Source organism: Uloborus diversus, chromosome 7 (assembly GCF_026930045.1).
Source record: "Uloborus diversus isolate 005 chromosome 7, Udiv.v.3.1, whole genome shotgun sequence".
Classification (NCBI taxonomy): Eukaryota; Metazoa; Arthropoda; class Arachnida; order Araneae; family Uloboridae; genus Uloborus; species Uloborus diversus.
In genome coordinates, this window is record NC_072737.1 from 117733886 (window position 1) to 117754053 (window position 20168).

The 20168-nt window shown below is 35.3% G+C and overlaps 1 protein-coding gene across 1 annotated transcript in view; it reads left to right on the top strand.

The window, feature by feature from the left end:
• Window positions 1–19484, top strand: part of LOC129227029 (esterase FE4-like) — a 56302-nt gene extending 36818 nt beyond the window's left edge. The window contains 8 exon segments of the mRNA XM_054861664.1: window positions 958–1143; window positions 4090–4277; window positions 8606–8768; window positions 12843–13036; window positions 15482–15638; window positions 16898–17027; window positions 18779–18933; window positions 18936–19484. Coding sequence (XP_054717639.1) covers window positions 958–1143; window positions 4090–4277; window positions 8606–8768; window positions 12843–13036; window positions 15482–15638; window positions 16898–17027; window positions 18779–18933; window positions 18936–19075 — 1313 coding nt within the window. The 3' untranslated portion in view covers window positions 19076–19484.
• Window positions 19485–20168: the final 684 nt, after the last annotated feature.

Genomic DNA, 20168 nt, shown 5'->3' on the forward strand with positions numbered 1-20168 from the left:
TCTATTCATCGATTTTTTTTTCTAACAGGTCTTCAAACATTTTCAAGACTTAAAAGAACAAACTAAGAAAATTTCAGAGAAATTGGCCGGGTATTTCTTGAGCTTTGCGAGTTCAAACACACAGACACTTTTTGGACACTTCATTTTATACTAAGTAGAGAAGTCACTGAAACTTATTAGTTAAAGGCACTGAAGTTTATTAGTTATAGGCACTAAAACGTATTAGTTAAAGACACTAAAATTTAGTACGAAATCGTCAATGAACAGCACTAAAGCATTAAAAGCATCTTGACACTTAAAGAACTTTAAAACAACTCATTATTTAAACAATTTAAAAATAGCTTAAATTGATTGACGCAAAATTTTGATTTATCCTCATCATTTTTAACTGTAGTAGTCATTTGATCTTAGTGTTGATATTATTATTTATTTTTACAAAAAAAACGTGCTAAAAGCACTAAAACTTATTAGTTAAAGGTACAAAAACTTCATCCGAAATCGTCAATAAACAACACTAAAATATTAAAAGTATCCTTTCACTTAAAAAACTTAAAAACAACTTCTTACAATTTACAACTTTATTGAGGCAATAATAATCAATAAATTACAATAATCATGATTGGTTTCAAAGTTGGCTATAGTTTTTTTACAACGCATGCAGTGATGTTCCCATCAATTTTTCTGAGGGTATGTACTCCCAGAAATCCATTACGCACAATATGTGTATGCGATCGTATACATAATGTGTCATAATATGAAAATTATTTTATTACCTTTTTTTGTAATTGCATGAAACATAGACGTGTGATGCCGTTCATTTAAATTAACTTCTAACGATTGCACATCAATATTCATAAATCAAATTTATTGTCTTTTTTGAATTTCTTACCATTTGACGGCACTAAAAGAAGAGACAAATAACAGCATGATTAAAAATTTTTTATGTCATGATTGCAGGTTTCTTAAGTTCCGGGGACGACGTCTGTCCGGGCAACATGGGGATGAAGGACCAAGTCCTGGCCATCCGCTGGGTCCGGGAGAACATCGACCGCTTCGGAGGTGACCCCAACGCCATAACACTCTTTGGACAAGGAGCTGGAGCTGTGAGCGTTTTCTTGCACATCCTATCTCCTCAGAGTCAAGGTAAAGGATTACACAGACAAAAACTCCAATCGGGCAAAAAATGTGCTACCTATGTATGAAAATATCAATATTCAGACAGGGTGTTTCAAAACGCTTCATAAATATTTTACGAGGTAATGAAAGAGCTAGTGTGAATCAAAACTGACACACATACCTTAGTCTATCTTTAGTAAGTTCTTAGAGGGCCACCGAGGGCCAAGGCGGGCACCATGTCAATTTGGTTGTTGGGACCCCTCCCCCAATAAAACGTATTAAATTTCTTCAATTCCAATTCCAAACCGGGTCCTCCAAAGGGTCCGGCCACTAGTTTCCGACTAAATAAAATTAGATCTGATTTTTGAGGGTAGTCTACCTTTGGAGCATTGGCAATCTTTTTCTCACCTACTTTAGTTATCAAGCCTCTGCTTAGTGAGCTATTTCCCCCTCCCCCCTCCACACACATAAAGTAAGAGAGACAGATGGATATTCAATTATTCTTCACGATTCCCATTTCAATACAGCATTGATGGTTGCAAAAAGTTTATCGCAGAGCTTTTGTCCTTTCGGCATATTTCATTGGTTTTGCAATATTTTAATAACACGCTACAAGCGTTTGCTAATCGCATTTTTATTCCGTCACTAAAAATTACTTCCTCCAGGTTTGTTGATTGCACTCCGAAGTAATACGGTATCGATAACTTATACTGCCATGGGCAGGTAAACAGCAGTATTTGCTGAAATGAGTCTTCGAGATACTTGAAGAAACGCGTTTTGGATTCAACACTAACAATAGTTGGAATTAAACGGTTTTTTTTTCCGATTTGTTTTCAGCGGCAACCAAATGACCTAGCTTGTGCAATAAAGCTAACGTACAATTGATGAAAAAACTGAAAGATGTAAAATTTGCAGTCACTGCCCTTCACCTGCCCACGGCAGTGTATTTATCCATACGATTATTCTATTGCAACACAGCAGCAAGCGTATTTTGCCTTACAATTGGTGTGAAATCAACATTAGATCGTTTAGCCCACGGGTTCCCAAAGTGAGTGCGGTAGAGAGAAGCAAGGCTGCCGCCAAATGTCCACAGTATCAATCAACATAATATAACAGAGATAGGTTAGGGTGCAGTGAGAAAGTTCTAATTTCTCAAAGGGTGCCGCGAATCGAAAAAGTTTGGGAGCTCCTTGCTTAGCCTAAAAAGATGTGGTGGAGTTATCCATCAGCAACAATGTAATGGCGAGTATTAGCCGTAGAACAATGAAGTGTTTCTGCCAAACAAAAAACATTGCATCAACTTTGGGCACTAGTGTAAAATTCCTTAAAACGTAAGCAAATACTGTTCTGACAATGCGTACTAGCCCAAAAAGGTTTATGGATGTTGTTTATATTGATTTTCAAAAAGCTTTTGATCAGGTATCGCATGTTGCTCTTCTCAGCAAACTAGCTATTATAGGAATAAGAGGAGAGGAATAGGCTGACTGGAAGGAAACAAAGAGTAGTTGTGAGAGGAAATCATTCTAAATGGAATGATGTCTTAAGCGGGGTTCCTCAGGAATCAGTTTTAGGGCATCTTCTGTTTATTATTTTTATGAATGACATTGATGAAAACATTTCTGGAAACATAAATTGTTTTGCTGATGATGTAAAAGTTATAAGTATTGTAAGGAATGAGGAACGAGTAAAACAGCTTCAAGACGATTTAAATCATATTACTAAATGGGCGGATAGGTGGGGTATGACAGTTAATGTAGGGAACTATCAAGTGCTACACTTAGGTCATGGAAATAAGCGTACAAATTATTATTTACAGGGTTCGATCATTAGTCAGGCAGAAAACGTTATTGATCTGGGTATCTTAATACATCAGGATTTCAAGTTCAGTCAACAGTGCAGCACTGCAAGTAACAAAGCCAACTGAATGCTTGGTTTTATCAATAGATCTATTTCAAACAAATCTAAGAATTTTCTTCTGCCGTTATATAGGAGTTTAGTAAGACCTCATTTGGAGTATGCTGTTCAGTTTTGGTGTCCTTATCTCAGGAAAGATATTTCTGTATTTGAAAGGGTTCAAAGAAGTGATACTAGACTAGTGAGAGGACTTTCAGATTTAGACTATGAAAACATACTTAATAGGCCTAATATGTATAGCCCGGAGCAAAGGAGCGCCAGAGGGGACATGATTTAGTTGTCAAAATGAATCATGTGTCAAATGAATCAAAATGAAAGATGTTAACGGTTAATTTTTCTCACGGAAAGCAAGACAAGGGGACATTGTATTAAGCTATTCAAATTTAAGGCTAACCTGGAAATTAGGATAAATTACTTCTTTAGTAGGGTCGTGGGCACTTAGAACAGCTTACCGGAAGAGGTGGTAATGAGCAAGGGGGTGGATAGCTTTAAGAGAGCCATTGATCTTCATTGAGGACTTATAAATTGACTAGGATCAGCCTAGGTGGGCCCAGAGCCTGTTGCTGGTCGTCACATTTGTATTTGTAAAAGTATACTTCCCAATAGGATTTTTTCTAGTTCTTTTTTTTTCACCACTCGCATATCAAAAAATATTAGTAGAAGCTGAAAACTAGATCTGCAACAGACAAAGCCGTTTGTTGAGGATATCTCGGTGAGCAGACCATTGACGGCTCTTAATTATTTTTCGAGAGTTTTGCTGACCTTTCCCATTTCTTGCATCAAATCCTAATCTAGATATGCGGAGAAAATTGTAATTAATTATTTTCCTGTAAAATAAAAGAAATAACGCCTTAACATTTCCTGTCATTTGACAGAAGAAAGTCATATTTTATTTACTTAAATAGAGTACATTTTGATAGTACTGTTTTTATTTTGTGAATATCGTTTTTACTATGCTGAACTTGTTTCGCAAAACAAAAAATTGCTTTTGTTTCTAAACCATACAATATGTAGTTAAAACTTAATAACACAATGTGTTTTCTTTTTTCTTCATTGCAGGGCTATTTAATAGAGCCATCATGCAAAGTGGTTCTGCATTGTGTGATTGGGCATTAGAAGGTGATCCTTACAACTTTGCCCGAGAGGTAGCGCAACGGCTCAGCTGTCCAACAGATTCCTCATCACTAGTAGATTGCATGCGTCAAAAACCAATACTAGATATTCTAAAAGCGCAGAAAGATAACAAGGTAGAGTATTCCTAAAAGGGCTCATTTTTTGGATAGTTCTTTTTTTTTCCGGACTGACCCGTGTTCATAATCTTTTTTACACATTGGTGGGCCCGAGATGGCCTGATCGGCAAGGCTCGTAACTGGATAGTTCGATGCCAGCTGGTCGATGATCCTCCGTATTAACTGATGATGACTGAAGGCACGTTAAATACATCGTGATCTTAAATCTTCCACATGAATCAATACCTATGGGACAGTTCAGTAAAGTCTTTATTTCTCCTATTAACCTCACTGTAGCGGATTCGAAATTTTTTATGCGGCACCAGATCAAAGAAATGTCTCAGTATTTACCTTTAAAAGAGTTCTAGCTCATTTTCCTGATATTAACTAATTCTCAAGTTCACTTAATGATTGGTAGTGCTGATATTAATTCATGTTCATCTCATGCATTTTCGTGTTCTAAATTAATTTTCAAGTCCACTTAGATGATTGGTAGTAGTGATGTCAATTCATTTTCATCTTAAAGATTTTTATGTTCTTAATTAATACTCAAGTTTACTAAGATGATTGGTCGCAGTGATGTTAATTCATTTTCATCTTATACATTTTCCTGTTCTTAAAAAATGCTCGAGTTTATTTAGATAGTAATTAGTAGTAGTGATGTTATTTCATTTTCATCTTATGCATTTTCTTGTTCTTAATTAATTTTCAAGTTCACTTCGTTGATCGGTAGTAATGAAGTTCAATTCATTTTCATCTTAAAAAATTTTTTGATACAAATTAATGCTCAAGTTTACTAAGATGATTGATCGCAGTGATTTTAATTCATTTTCATCTTATACATTTTCCTGTTCTTAAAAAATGCTGAAGTTTATTTAGATAGCAGTTAGTAGTAGTGATGTTAATTCATTTTCATCTTAAACATTTTCTTGCTCTTAATCAAAGCTCAAGTTCATTTAGATGACTGGTTGTAGTGTTGTTGATTCCTTTTCATCTTACACAATTGAATTTTCAGCACAAAGGTATTTATTCGTTATATGATTCATATTGTTTGAAAGAAAAATAAGGATGATTTTCCTCCCTTGCAATGTAACTTTACTGTCTGAAAATGAAAGCGTTTGAGTTTCGATTTTTTCCAATCCAGTCTAAGGCTCAACTCAAAACTAAATTGGTTTTCCTTTACCTTTCCAACCAAAAAACTAAACCAAAACTGCGTAATGGTTTCTAAAGCTGAACCAAAACTCACGCTAGAGTTTCAGTTAACTGTACGGCCGTGGTAAGCACAGCAGTAAAAGTAGTCATACCTGCACTTTTGAACAAAATTGAGTTAATATAACCAAGTTGTTCTCTGTTTCGCCTTTTGCTCAATAAATGAAATGTTTTAGGGTCATTTTATCAAAAACTATTTTTTAGAAAAATTCTGAAAAAAAAATAATAATAATGACATCTGAATCAAATATATGGAAGAGCCAAACTTTAAAACGCACTATCTCAGTTTAAGCTCAACTACAAATTCCGCTTCTGTTCTTAGCACGGCAAAGTATGCAGAATTTTTTTAAAAAATGGTATTTAATGTATCGCTATGTTAATTTATAATAATGAAATTCTGTATTTTTTCAAAACTTTTTATTTAAATTTAAGTTTTGTGCTGTGTAATGTAAAAGTTAGTTGGATTTTATTAAATGGAATGTAAAAGTTAATAAAAAAATAGGTATTAGGGTGTCCGTTCCATCCCTCCCCCCTCCCCCCCCCCCAAAAAAAACAACGAAAGTCGATAAGTCGATTTTTCAAGTCGCACACCCTCTTATATTTTTCCTTTTAGGTCAAAAAAAAATGAAAAAAAAATCATACAATTTCAACAATGGCAACCCGTGCCGTCAGGCGCTTGAAAGTGTGAACCAACAATGTGTATTAGATCGAATCGAAAAAAAATATTTTTTTTTAGAAGTTTGAAACTTTATGTTTATAAAAGAATGCCTCTAGCCGCACATGTACCACAAAAATATTTATCCAAATCAGAAAATATTTAGGTGTCGAGCAGACCTAAAATTTGTAATTTTCTTCAAAAAAATTGATCTATTTTCTGTACATATTTTTAAGTAGTATGTTGTGGCCATCACGAAACTTTCTTCTATATTTTTCTTTTTTTTTTTTCTGATCCCTCCCCATGCTTGACGAGGAAGCAATATTCCCAACAAAAACAAAATTACACATGCAAAAACTTTACGACCATCTCAATGTCTGAATTATTGCAAAAGCAAAGCAAAGAGCGAAAATTGAAAGTTATTTAAAAAGCCTTGCTTGAATTAATTACAAATATTTTATTTGTTAACAAACATAAGATGGCAACAGTTAAAAATTTTAAATCATTGAGATAATATTTCCGATCATTTCCATGCAATTAAAATCACGAGAAGTACGCAGACGACAATCTATTACGATTTATCTTTCTTATTGTTGCATTAATAAAGCTATTTTTATTCGCAAAAAAAAAATAATAATAAATAAAATAAAATAAATAAAAATTAATTTGAAATTTGACATCTTGAATTCAAATTATGTTTCTCGCAATCACGAGTGTGTGTATGTAGGCGTGTGTGTTTGTGTGTGGGGGTATGTGTATGTGTGTAGGCATGTGTGTTTGTGTCTGTGTGCTGGCATAAGTGTGTGGGTAGATGTGTGTATGAATGTGTGTGTGTGGGGAGGTATGTGTATATGTGTGTAGGAATATGTATTTGTGTCTGTGTGCAGGCATGAATGTGTGGGAAGTTGTGTGTATGTGTGTGTATGTTTTTGTGTGTGTATGTGTTGGTTTCTGTACGTATGTGTGTGTGTTTTTGTGTGTGTATGTGTTGGTTTCTGTACGTATGTGTGTGTGTTTATGTATGTGTTTGTGTGTGTGTGTATGTGTGTCTGTGTGCGTGTATGTGGTTGTGTATGTATGCGCGTGTGTGAGTAGTTGTGTATGTATGCGTGTGTGTGTGTAGTTGTGTATGTATGCGCGTGTGTGTGTAGTTGTGTATGTATGCGCGTGTGTGTAGGACATGGATGCAACCTGGAGACGGCTTTCGCTGAGGAGCAGCATCGTGAGGAGCCGGTCGACGGTGATGGGGCGGAGGGTGGGGGTGGGAAAATAAAGTCAAAGGACGCCAAAAACAGTCAAATGAAAGCAATAAGCAATCGTGATTGCTCAAAAAAAATCAACACCTCTTGGAGCGATTGGCGTCAAAATTGAACCAAAGCCTGTGTACATATGGATTCACATATATTCCAAATTTCAAGCAGAACGTCGCATTACTTCTTGAGATAGGGCACTCACAATGGAAAAAAAGAACGGGCGATTGTGCTACCCCCTTTTTAGCTGTTGACATCACCAAAATAAAATCAGCTCTTATACCCACTAAGGGCTACTTGCCGATAAATTTTTCTTTCATTCCGTTCGTTATTTCTTGAGATACAGCAGTCACATTGACGACCAAAAACGTTCTATAGCTCAACCCCCGTTTGAGTTATTGACACCAAAATTGAATCAGCAGCTGTTCCTGTTAATGGCAACATATGGACCAAATTTTGTTTGATTCCGCCAGTTACTTCCTGAGGAATAGCAAGCACGCGTAACTCAAAAAACGTCCCATTGCTCCACACCCATTGGAGGAATTCGCGCCAACAACCAATGGGCACAAGTGCACATAGGGGCACAAATGTGTACCAAATTTCGTTCGATTTCATGCGGTAGTTTTTGCTGAAGAGCGGCCTCAAAAAACTGGTCAAACACAAACGTGACACACGGACACACACACACACACACACACACACAGTTTCCAAAAATAGTCGGAATGGACTCAGCACACCTCAAAACGTTCGAATCCGTCAAAATTCGAAATTCGAAAATTTGCACGAATCCAATACTTTTTTCTATATATTAGATATAGAAGAAAGTAAAAATGTAAGGTAAATTTTAAAAAGTTATCAAGATAAAAAATATAAACAATAAAGTCGATGTGTTTTTTATCTATATATGCAAATTTTATTATCATACAACAACTTGCATTATCAAAGTTAGACAGTATTTTAACATACAAGGAGGGAGTGGGGAGAGAAGGAAATAGCATCAGAATTTAAGTATGAGATCTACTAATTTTATCACTTTTGCTGAAAATTTCAGTTAAAGCTTCCTGAAAAGTTGGAAAAATTCAATTTTTCCGAATCGGAAATAAATCTCTTCGGATTTTTTTTTTTTTCGTTTTTTTCCAAAATTTTCCGGTTTTTTTCGGACTGTTTTCATCTCTTCTTCTGACATAAACTGCCATGTTATATGTTACTTAATAATGAAAAATTTTTAACAGATATTCGGAGATTACCCTCTTCGGTCTGTTCCTGTTGTAGAGAAAGCGGGAGACAACGCTTTCCTCCCTGATACTCCCCAAAATCTCCTGAATGCAGGAAATTTCCGACGAGTTCCTCTGATGGCGGGCATCAACAAGGACGAAGGAGCCTTCTTCTATCCATGTAAGTTTAGTTACTGGAGCTGGAATGATAATTTATGTAAAAGAATTCAAAACAAAAATATACATTTGGATTTCGTGTGTTACCTACCTGCGTTCTTTCTTTATAAAACCTCAACGACGATGATGTCCCAGATTGAATAAACATTTTGGCATCTTGCGCAATTGATAAAGGATAAGTATGTTCGAAACATGCATTAAATCTATCGAAAAAGTATATTCAAAAAATGTCTCTCTCTTTTCTGATAAAACAGTCCTGAAACATTTGAGTCATGAAAAAGTTATATCGATTAAATCATCTACCATTAGTTGTAAAACACAGCTTAAGATACGTGGGTGTTGTCTTTGTAGTATCCAACCGTAGTGTGCTACCATATTGATTTTCCACCTATCTTGTTATCAATGCTCCATTATCTTGATATCTTAATAAAATGTTTTACTTTGTTCTTCTCTTCAATGTCAATAAATATCTTACCATCGTTAAAATAAAGCAAATTTATTGCAGATTGAAATAATGTATAAAGTAAAAGTTGAACGGGCGTGAAGACAGCACTACATGGTTGTAAGTTATAAGATACGAATTTTAACTTCATTAAAAATTAAATGGTGATTTTCAAAACTAAATAGCCTGAAAATACTAAAACATTTTGAGACAGTTTGGAGCGAAAAAAGCGTCAGGGCACGTTACTTCTAAGTAAGACACAGTAGACTAAGTGCTTACTTCCAAGTAAGACACTGTAAGAACGTGCGTATATAAAGGTGCTCAGAAGTCAACGCGTAAACTTGCCCCGACGTCAAGCTTGGATTTATTTTCAACGTGCAAAAAAATTTAATAACATTTCAGTTCATACAAGTGCGATTCTCAAAAAAGGATAAAATTTTGCTAATTTTTATATATTTGTTCTTTCTTAAGTAAGTATTATTTATTCTCAAAAAGCTTCAAAACTTTTAACTCAAAAGTTACTCGACTTGGTAGAAAACAGATTATTCTTCCTGCATGCTAGACCGAAGCTAGACTGATGCTCAAAAACTTGTGAGAATATGAACTAGAGAGCAAGATCAATCTGTTATGACTGTTGGCTCTTCAGTTATAATTCGCTTGGAGAAAAGGGCACTGCGTAAACGTGCCCCGGTCTACCCTATATGATTTCTTTGTTACAACACTCAATAATTGCAGTTTATCTTAAAATCTTCATATTAAAGTTAATTCTAAAGCAGCCAATAAAATTAAAATTAAAAACTGAGCGAAGAAGAATCGTAGGAAAAATAAAAGCCATTTGTACCAAGCTGAATATCGCCGCATTTTCTGTAAAATTTCCTCTAGACGATTTTATAGATGAAATATAATTTCAGATTTATTGGAGATTTTTTCAGAAATAAAGTATGTTTATTTTTTTAATTACTCCGAAATTAACTTGGGGTCTCACCCACCAATGGTATCAGCCGGGGCGGACCGCCTCAACTCAAGACAGGTTTCTTGACTTAGCAAGAAAAGCGTTTTTTTTTTTTTCTTTCTCTCCTTTTCAATTGTTTAACCAATGGAATGATTATGTGATCTCAATTTTAAAATCATAATTATTGGAAAAATTTGATTTTCAAGTTAAATTTCTGACGTTGTATGCATCTTAGGTTTACAATAAAATGCTACGCTTAAATTTCAAAAAATGGGATTGATATTTCAATCTCTGTATAGAGGTTTTTCCCACTTCAGATGGGGGGTGAGGGGAAGGTGAATTGAAAAATTAAAGTAAAATAAATAAATAAAACAACCGGAGTCGGAGTCGGGCGTTTCAAAATCCCGGAGTCGGAGTTGGTTTTTTTTCCTTCCGACTCCGCAGCCGTGGTTTTTTTAACTCTCACCAATGTTTTGGAAGCCATAAAATAGGAATTATTGCTTTTTGGCCGTATTGTTATTGTAGGAAATGGAGAACAATTATTGCCTTAAATTTAGTGATTTCACCAAAACTTCAACCATTGAAAAGTGTTTTTACGTATTTGTAGTGAAATATATACCACTAGTGATACCCGCACGGCTTTGCCCGTCGTTGAAAATTAAAAGGTCATTCGGTACGCCTGTATATTTACGAATAATGGATGACGAATTTCTCGCCAATTGGCTATGTTCATTCGTTCTCCCATTCCACGTTATGATAATTTCGTAACTTACTCGTCCATCTAATGATAATTTTGCTCCGGAAAATATTCTTAAAATTGAAATAGAAAAGAACAAAATCGAATTTTCGAAAAATCGCTTCGAGGTGCACACCCCCATGCTACAAACTAACTTTGTGGCAAATTTCATGAAAATCGGCCGAACGGTCTAGGCGCTATGCGCGTCCAAGAGATCCAGACATCCTACAGACATCCTCCAGACATTCAGACAGAGAGACTTTCAGCTTTTTATTATTAGTAAAGATAAAAATCATTAAGAAACTTTTGAAAACGTGATAAGTGTTAAAATCTGTGATAATTTCCCCAAACTTTTAATGTTTTTTGATGGCTAAATTTACTCTTAGGTGGATTTTTTACATTGTTACGCAACTTGTGGAAGAACTATCATATCTTGGAACATGTAAAATAGGCAATAGATTTCCCAACCAGCATTTTCATTAAGGAGAGCTGATACCCCGTAGATGCGTAATTTTAAATCCATAAAATGTATGTACCTTTTTCTAAAACTGTTTTAAGGATAGGGAGTTACAATTTTCACGGTGTTTTCAAAAGATATCTAAGAGTGAGGATATCTGCTAGAGAGCAGCATCAATCTGTTATGACTGTTGGCTCTCCAGTTATAATTCGTTTTGAAAAAAGGGCACTGCGTAAACGTGCCCCGGTCTACCCTACTTCTTTGAAAAATGTGTCCGAACATTTAGATCAACAAAAAGTTTTTCATCCGCCATTGCTGAAAACTTGTTGTCTATGTAAGGGGTGATTCAAAAAAAAAAAAAAAATGTTGGTTTGGAATTTTCTCGAAAGAGCATTTTTACTTCCTTTTACAAAAAAGGAAGTATTGTATTCGCGAAAAAAATTTCACTCAAAATTCGGCCTTAATTTCCATTCTGCTCACATCCGAATTAATGCTGAGTTTTTTTTTTCAACCCGACCACACGCGGATAAGTGCCTAAGAACGTATAAACACCCGAAGTATCCATTTTGACATTTCCCGAGTTAATTACGACTTTTCTCGTGACGTCCGTATGTGCGTATTTGCGTATGTATGCCGCATAAAGCAAGAACGGTATGTCCTACAAAGTTGAAATTTGGTACGTAGACTCCTAGTGGGGTCTAGTTGTGCACCTCCCCTTTTAGTTGCATTCGGATGTTTCTAAAGGGGTCTTTTGCCCCTTTTTGGGGGGAAATCATTGTTAATTTCGATGTATACTCAAGTGGTGTTATAATTTAGCGGACACTTGGCAATATATCACCAGTCTTTTGGTCGCCAAGTTTTGTCGCCAACTTGGCGACAAATTTGGCGATTTTTTTAAAATCTGGTTTCAATTTAGTCACTGGTGGTGATATTAAGAGAGTAAACTATTGAATCACATCAAAATTGCCAATAATGGGAAGATGACATTAAAATTTGAGTAAAAGAAAGTCATGTGATGCACACATTAGCTCGTTTCTTGTTGAATGTCGGTAAAATCTACGGATACTTGATACTTCAAGCCCAGAAAGTCCCATCCAAATCCGACCCTTTCTTTTGGGTTGGGTATCGGGTAGTTTCTTTTTTTTTTTTATTTTATTTTATTTTATTTTTTTTTTTTTTTTGACACAAAATGTCATGAAGGAATAAATAACTACCTTTGTGCCGAAAAGTAGCAGTAGGAAATAACCCACCTTAGCAGTAATCTTTATATCATCGCCTCAGAGCAACAGTAAGACATATAATCCCAGAAATAACAGTAAAATATCCTACAGTTGCTCTGAGGCGACGATTTTTGTGCTATAAAACATTGGTTATTTCCTGTTACTACTTGCCATGATATTACGTAAAAGTTATTCCGTAACATTAAGAATGATATTAAAACTTTTTAACAGTTGTTCTTCAACCTTTAAAAAAGTGATATTTTCTTTCTAGTGCTTCTTAATACATACCGCGACGCTCTACGAGAAAATCCAAGCTTCTTGAGAACACACCTGTTACCTATGTTCGTTCTAACAACTACTAACATCAGAGGAAATGTGGATTCAGTAGCAGAGACCATGGTTTTCGAGTATTTTAATCGCATCAATCATTCCAATGTTTCTCAAGTGTTACATCCTTTCATAAATGTAAGTACTAAAGAATGAAGATAAAACATTTTTTTTTTAAATTAATGGACAAGCGCAACTACGCTAATTGGCTTTCTTTTTTTCTTTTTTTACGACAAATTTTTATTTATCTTATCTGACCGTTTTTTATGCTTTTATGATTTTTTAGATTACCATGATGAAGAGAATAAGCCAATCTCTTTGTTTTTAATATTTACTAGTGGTACCAACACGGCTTTGCCCGTAATAGAAAAATTAAAAGTTCTTTTGGTTCGCCTATATATTTACAAATAATGTGTGGTAAATTTTCTCGCCAATTGGCTTGTATCGATGTTACGGTTCCACGTTATGATAATTTCGTAATTTACTCGTCCATCTTATGATAATTTTGTTCTTAAAATTGGAATAGCAAAAAACCACATCGAGTTTTCGAAAAATCGTTTCGAGGTGCACACTCCGATGCTACAAACTAACTTTGTGCCAAATTTCATGAAAATCGGCCGAACGGTCTAGGCGCTTAGCGCGTCACAGAGATCCGGACAGAGAGACTTTCAGCTTTATTATTAGTTACTAGTGGCCCCCGCACGGCTTCGCCCGTAATAGAAAAATTAAAGGTCTTTTGGTTTGCCTGTATATTTACAAATAATGTATGGTGAATTTTCTCGCCAATTGGCTTGTACCGACGTTACAGTTCCACGTTATGATAATTTCGTATCTCGCCAATTGGCTTGTGCCCATGTTACGGTTCCACGTTATGATAATTTCGTAATTTATGATATTTTTGTTCTTAAAATTGGAATAAAAAAAGAACCACATCGAATTTTCGAAAAATCGCTTCGAGGTGCACACCCCCATGCTACAAACTAACTTTGTGCCAAATTTCATGAAAATCGGCCGAACGGTCTAGACGCTATGCGCGTCACAGACATCCAGACATCTAGACATCCAGAGAGACTTTCAGCTTTATTATTAGTAAAGATTTACAGAAACTAATTTTCGTCGTCATGATTACAAATCGTCTGCATTCATTCAAAGCCTAGTTTAAGCAGATTTTACATTTAAAGAAAACAGGTGTGGGTTTTTTTCTCCCAGGAAAATCACCTATTACTTTTTGAAAAACTTAAGCTAAATACAAAATTTCCAGATTACTAATTCCCATCATTTAATAGTGAAAAAAAAAAAAAATACCATAACGATATGCGCTGTATATATAATCTTTCTGATAAGTTTATTAAATTAGCCATAATAAACATATATTTTTTACCGCATCCTAATGTATATTTCTTTTTTATGGATATGTCTCGCATTACCTAATTTAGAAAGTCACCAGTCATTATAAAGGGGTCTAAATTTTTTCTCCATTTCCTTTCAATGCCATTTTTGGAAACAAAAAACTCAACGAATGGGGTCCTATCGCAATTCGTGATCGCGAACACCATGATTTGAATTCAAGACGTCAAAATGCAAAAGAATGCCAGGGACTGAAAATATTTTTAAAATCTTTCTTGTGAAAATTGTCCAGTTTCATCCTTGTTTTTTCTCCCCCCCCCCCCCTTTTTATAGTAAAAATTCACAACCAATTAGGAAAAATAATATTTTAATGCAAGTTTTATGATAAATACATTGTTTCCTCTTTATGTATTGCAATTTTCGAAGCAAATTTTCACTTTGCTAATTTTGAAAAAGGTAAGCTATTTACTATTTCACTTTGCTTCACTATCCCCTAAATGTGAACGCAATATTTTTTTTTACTGTCAGTTTTTTTTTTTTTTTTTATTGTGCATTAAACAATGAAAAATTCTGGCAAAATAAATGCAGAAGGTTGTTTTATACAATTTTTCAACACCTATTTATCTTATGCAGTAATAATGTACGAAGTGTAGCATTCTATACAATGGCTAGGCCAGGCATTAGAAACATTACCTGCTTCTCATGCCAAGCACTGTATAGAATGCCAGATACTTTACTGCCGCCAGTAAATTAAACATAATAATGGAAAGTAGTCAAGAAGGAAAAGATTCTTTTGTGACATTTTCTTAAAAATGTGAAATATATGTAAGATTTTGTGTACTATTGTTCCGGAGTATAAGTTAAGTATGATTATCGATTTTTATCTGTATATTTACTTACTTTTTTGTGTGAGGGAAGGGAATGGAAACATCAACTTGGAATCATAAGACTTAAATAAATGTAAATGGCTCATCGAGGAAACTTCTTGCTCGAATTTCTTTTAGCAATTTGAAAATAATAGTCAACTTTTTTTTTAAATCCACATTGAGTACAAGACATTCATGAGCATATAGCCAAGTGTCCAACAACTATAGTCATGTGTCTTCTGTAAATTTTCTGCCAAGCAGGAGTGAAAATTCTTAATCAAAAATTCATCTCCTTTTAAAAGAGCTTGTAATGTAATGAATCCCTTGAGTAGAACAAATTAAAAATCTTAAGTCATTCTTTTTATTTCAGATGTCGACTGATGCCATGTTTGTCGCTTGCAACGATATCACAGTACATAACTATGCAGCTACCGGTGCTCAGGTGTACATGTATACATTCGAGTACAGAGGAGAGAACAGCCTTGTTGAAATAGATTATGGAACGCCTCTAGCTTATTTTGATCCAGGTAATTCTAATTTGATCCAGGTTAATCTAAAGTTCTTCTGCCCTTATATAGAAGTTTGGTAAGACCTCATTTGGAGTATGCTGTTCAGTTTTGGTCTCCTTATCATAAGAAAGATATTAATGTATTGGAAAGGGTTCAAAGGCGGGCTACACGGCTCATAAATGGACTTTCTCATTGAGACTACGATTCCAGGCTTAGAATGCTAAAAATGTAGTCTTGAGCAAAGAAGAGACCGAGGGGACATGATTCAGTTGTTTAAATTTATTAAAATGAAATATGTTACGGGGCTAAAGTTTAGCACTGAAAACAGGACAAGGGGTCATTGTTTTAAGCTATTTAAATCTCAGGCTAACATGGATATTAGGAAAAATTATTAGTTTAGCAGGGTAGTGGAAACTTGGAACAGTTTACCGGAAGATGTGGTAATGAGCAAGGGAGTAGATAGATTTAAGAGAGCCATTGATCTTCACTGGAGATCGTAAATTGACTAGGACCAGTCTAGCTGGGCCCAGAGCCTGTTGCTGGTCGTCACGTTTGTATTTGTATTGTAAGAATATCTTGATTAACATCTCAGCTCATTGAAAGCGGCGACAGAACAATGGGACACTAGTTCTATTTCACCCACACATTTCAACTGCATTGTAACTTATATTTTACACGGCAGTTTTTAAGAAGGAAAAACGTTGAAAACAGCAGAAAGATATTTAAGCAAAAGTTATTAAAAATGTATGTTCTCCACAAAAAGAAATGATTTTAAAAGTAGTAATGATCATATCAAGTCTACAAAAAAGAAAAAAGTATCAGTTGTACATCCCTTAATGCTGAACTTTTGGCTAAAAAATCTTTCAAGTAATTTTTTAATGCTGAAATTCAATTATGCACTTGCTTTTATCATACAGTAGGTAATATACAGTTGACGGTCCGCTTGGTAATGCTCGTTTTTTGTGGGCAAAATTGAGATGCAAAACAATATTCTTAAAGAAATGGTTACCAACCATGGACTTTATTTAATAAAGCAATGCACGATGGGATCAAGAAACTTTCTTTAGGTCAATCAAAATTTACACAACATTTTTCATTCATTGAAACGTTAGAAATGTCAACTGTTATGTTAGAGAAAAATCTTACAACTCCTGCCAAAATATAGTAATTCTGTTTAGCTTTGGGACAACCTAATGGCTTTTAAAGACTTTAAATGTATTCTTTCATACTGTAATTATATCGTTGATACCAACCTTTTTTTTTTAAATCACTTTTAGGGGTGTCACATGGCGATGAGTTATTATATTTATTTAATCTGGATGTGGACGGATTAAGGCAACCTTCTTTGTTGGACAATTTGGTAAGCGGACGTATGGTTTCATTATGGACGGATTTCGCAAAGTTTGGGTGAGTATTTTTCAAATAAGAATGAATCTTAGTTTTTTCTGTGAAAAATTGATACTTATTTGGGCTTTCACTTCAAATGAAGTAATAGTCTTTAGATACTTGAAATTTTTATTATGATTCAAAGATTAAGACGGTATATTCATATTCATTTCATGGAGCTTTTCAGATTTTAATGACTTTCATTCAGCGTGCTTATAAGCTAATTTATTGCTAAATTATTTGTAAAGAAAAATAATAAAGATAAACAATAAAACTCAATTTTTTTTTCAGAAAAATGAAATTAGTAATTCAGCGTTTTTGAAGCACGAAATTTCATGTTTTTGCGATATACTGTATTCAAAAAGTGTGCGTTGGTGAAGTGATTGTGCGTGTGGAAGCGTTCACCTGGTGACTTGGAATGTCGCTTGCTGACGCCACGGCTGCGGAAACGGAAGTCCAAGCCTTAGAATCCTGAGATTCGGAGTCGGTCATTTTCCCAGGAGCCTGCAACTCTTCCGGCGCTGCGGAGCCTGAATCGGACTGATTTCGATGTAAAAGCAGCCACAGTCGAAGGCTCTGAAATTCCCGGTGTCGGAACCAGTGTCGGGCATTTTCCCTCAGACTCCATAGCCCTGGATAACCACTGCCTTCTAGACTAGGCAGTGGGCTAACGCAGCGCAACCGCAGAGCTAATGCGCATTACAGAGATCACTTGCTATTTTGTAAACTAGCTTTACGCGCACTGAGTATACATAGATTATTTGTTACTTCCTTTTACAAAAAAGGAAGTATTGTATTCGCGAAAAAAATTTCTCTCAAAAATCGACCTTAATTTCCATTTTTCTCATCCCCGAATAAATGTTGAGTTTTGTTTTGAACCGACCACACGTGGATATATGCATAGAAACGTACAGACACCCGAAATATCCATTTTGACGACCCCCGAGTTAATTACTACGAATTTTCTCGTGATGTCCGTATGTACGTATGTATGTGCGTATGTGTGTAAGTGCGTATGTATCTCGCATAACTAAAAAACGGTATGTCCTAGAAAGTTGAAATTTGGTACGTAGAAGGTTAGTGGGGTCCAGTTGTGCACCTTGGTTGCATTCGGATGTTCCTAGGGGGTCTTTTGCCCCTTTTTGGGGGGAAATCATTATTAATTTCGATGTAAACTCAAGTGGTGTTATAACTTGTCGGACACTTGGCGATATATCGCTAGTCTTTTGGTCGCCAAATTTGGTGATTTTTTTTTTAGTTTGATTTCAATTTGGCCACTGTTGGTGATATTTAGAGAGTAAACAATTGAATCGCATTAAAATTGCCAATAATGGGGAAATGACATTAAATCGGAGCAAAAGGAAGTCATGTGATGCACACACACATCAGCTCGTTTTGTAGTGTTAAGTAGATGGACTATCGCGCGCTGAAATTCAACGCGCGTTGTATGTGAACGGGCTCTTTGGGTAATATATATGAAATATTTCTACCATTATTTTATTTTAAACGAAATTCAACTTGCATCCCAAAACGCTACTAGAAGTGTGAAAGTTTCCAAACTTTCAAAAACATAAAGGAAGAAAAAAAAATCTTTCAAAACTGTAAAATGTTTTTGTCTTTGACTCTACCTAAGAATCATTTCATTGGTATTTTTTGAATAGGTATTGTTGAATTTGTTTTCAAACGTTTGAAATTGCAGAAATTTAGTAGACATTATTGTCTTTCAAATCTTTTGAAGTTCTACACATGCAATAAACTGGCCTGTCTTTCAGAGAAGCACCACAATTCGTCAACTATGAGTACCCGAAGTGGGAACCTTATCGACCAGAAACCCAATCCTACTACAGAATAGAAAGGGACCTCCGAACTGAATCCTTTTACAAGCAGCGTGCCGTTGACATGTGGACGAGGCACCTTCCATCACTAGCTGGCATGACAAATCCAACAAACAGTCCATTGATTCAAGACAAACGCGCAGAAAGTCTTTACAGAACTTTGGCTTGGGCGATGGTCTCCGTTTCGATTGCCTTGTTGGTGGTAGTCATTGTCTTGTTAGTCGTACTTTATAATCAAAAAAGGAGTCAAAGTTTCAAAGCTAGTACAGAAAATCAGTCCAGACTTTCCGGATCTACTCTTTATTAAGAGGAAGTGTCAGAATATTTCCTTGTGTACTTTTTGTTATTCTTACGGTATTCTATTAATGTCACAGGACACAAGACGAAATTCTACATTTTTAGGATGAATAGATCTTTATACAAGTTTCTCTTCTAACTACCCCATTATTTTAAAGTTTTTTTAACGACAACTCTAAGGACGCTAAATTTTATTCACATTATTGTTCTATTTCTTTATTATTGGGCTGCGCGTCGATTAATGGCAGAAATTCCACAGATAGGTGTGGGATAATATATAGTGTATGCATATATATATATATATATATATATATATATATATATATATATATACACACAAGTAACAAGTTTCTCTACCCTCCCCACTGAAGAACATGAACCTTCTGCTAACATTTTTCGTTTACGTTGCAATGACTAAGCTCTTTTAAGGGGCTATCCACAAATGAGGAAGTTGGAAGCAAAGGAATACAAGTGGACTATTTTAAGTTTCGAGTAAAGCGAGTTTAAAGATCAGATCTTAGGTAGGCTTTCATTGATTTTTTTTTTCTAAATCATGCTATACAGCAGCACCTACCAGGGCTACTAGTACCATCTCTTGCCCCAAGACAGAGGAGAGGTTCACCTACCATGAGTACTGGTTATATCCAAATTTTTAATTTCGCCACCTGCATCCCTTTGTTCCACTACCTCAAATGATGTCACGCATTCGAGGGGGAGAGGGTAAGAAATGTGACAACACGCTTTTTTTTTACAATAGGTTAATAAAAAATAGGGTGACTTGTTACAAGTGAGGGGAGTGGATATGGTGAAGTGGGACAATATGGTGAGAGGGGGGTCACGCATAATTTATGGACAGCCCCTAAACGAAAATGATATTCGTTCACATACTATTTCTACCAGTCTCTTTCATGTATTAAAAATACTGCCCAAACTATGTTTAAGTGATTTTCATTACCAAAATTACGTTTCATCAAATCAGGGGTGGATCCAGCTTCTGATTTTGGAGGAGTCATTATTGGCAAGGGCGTCA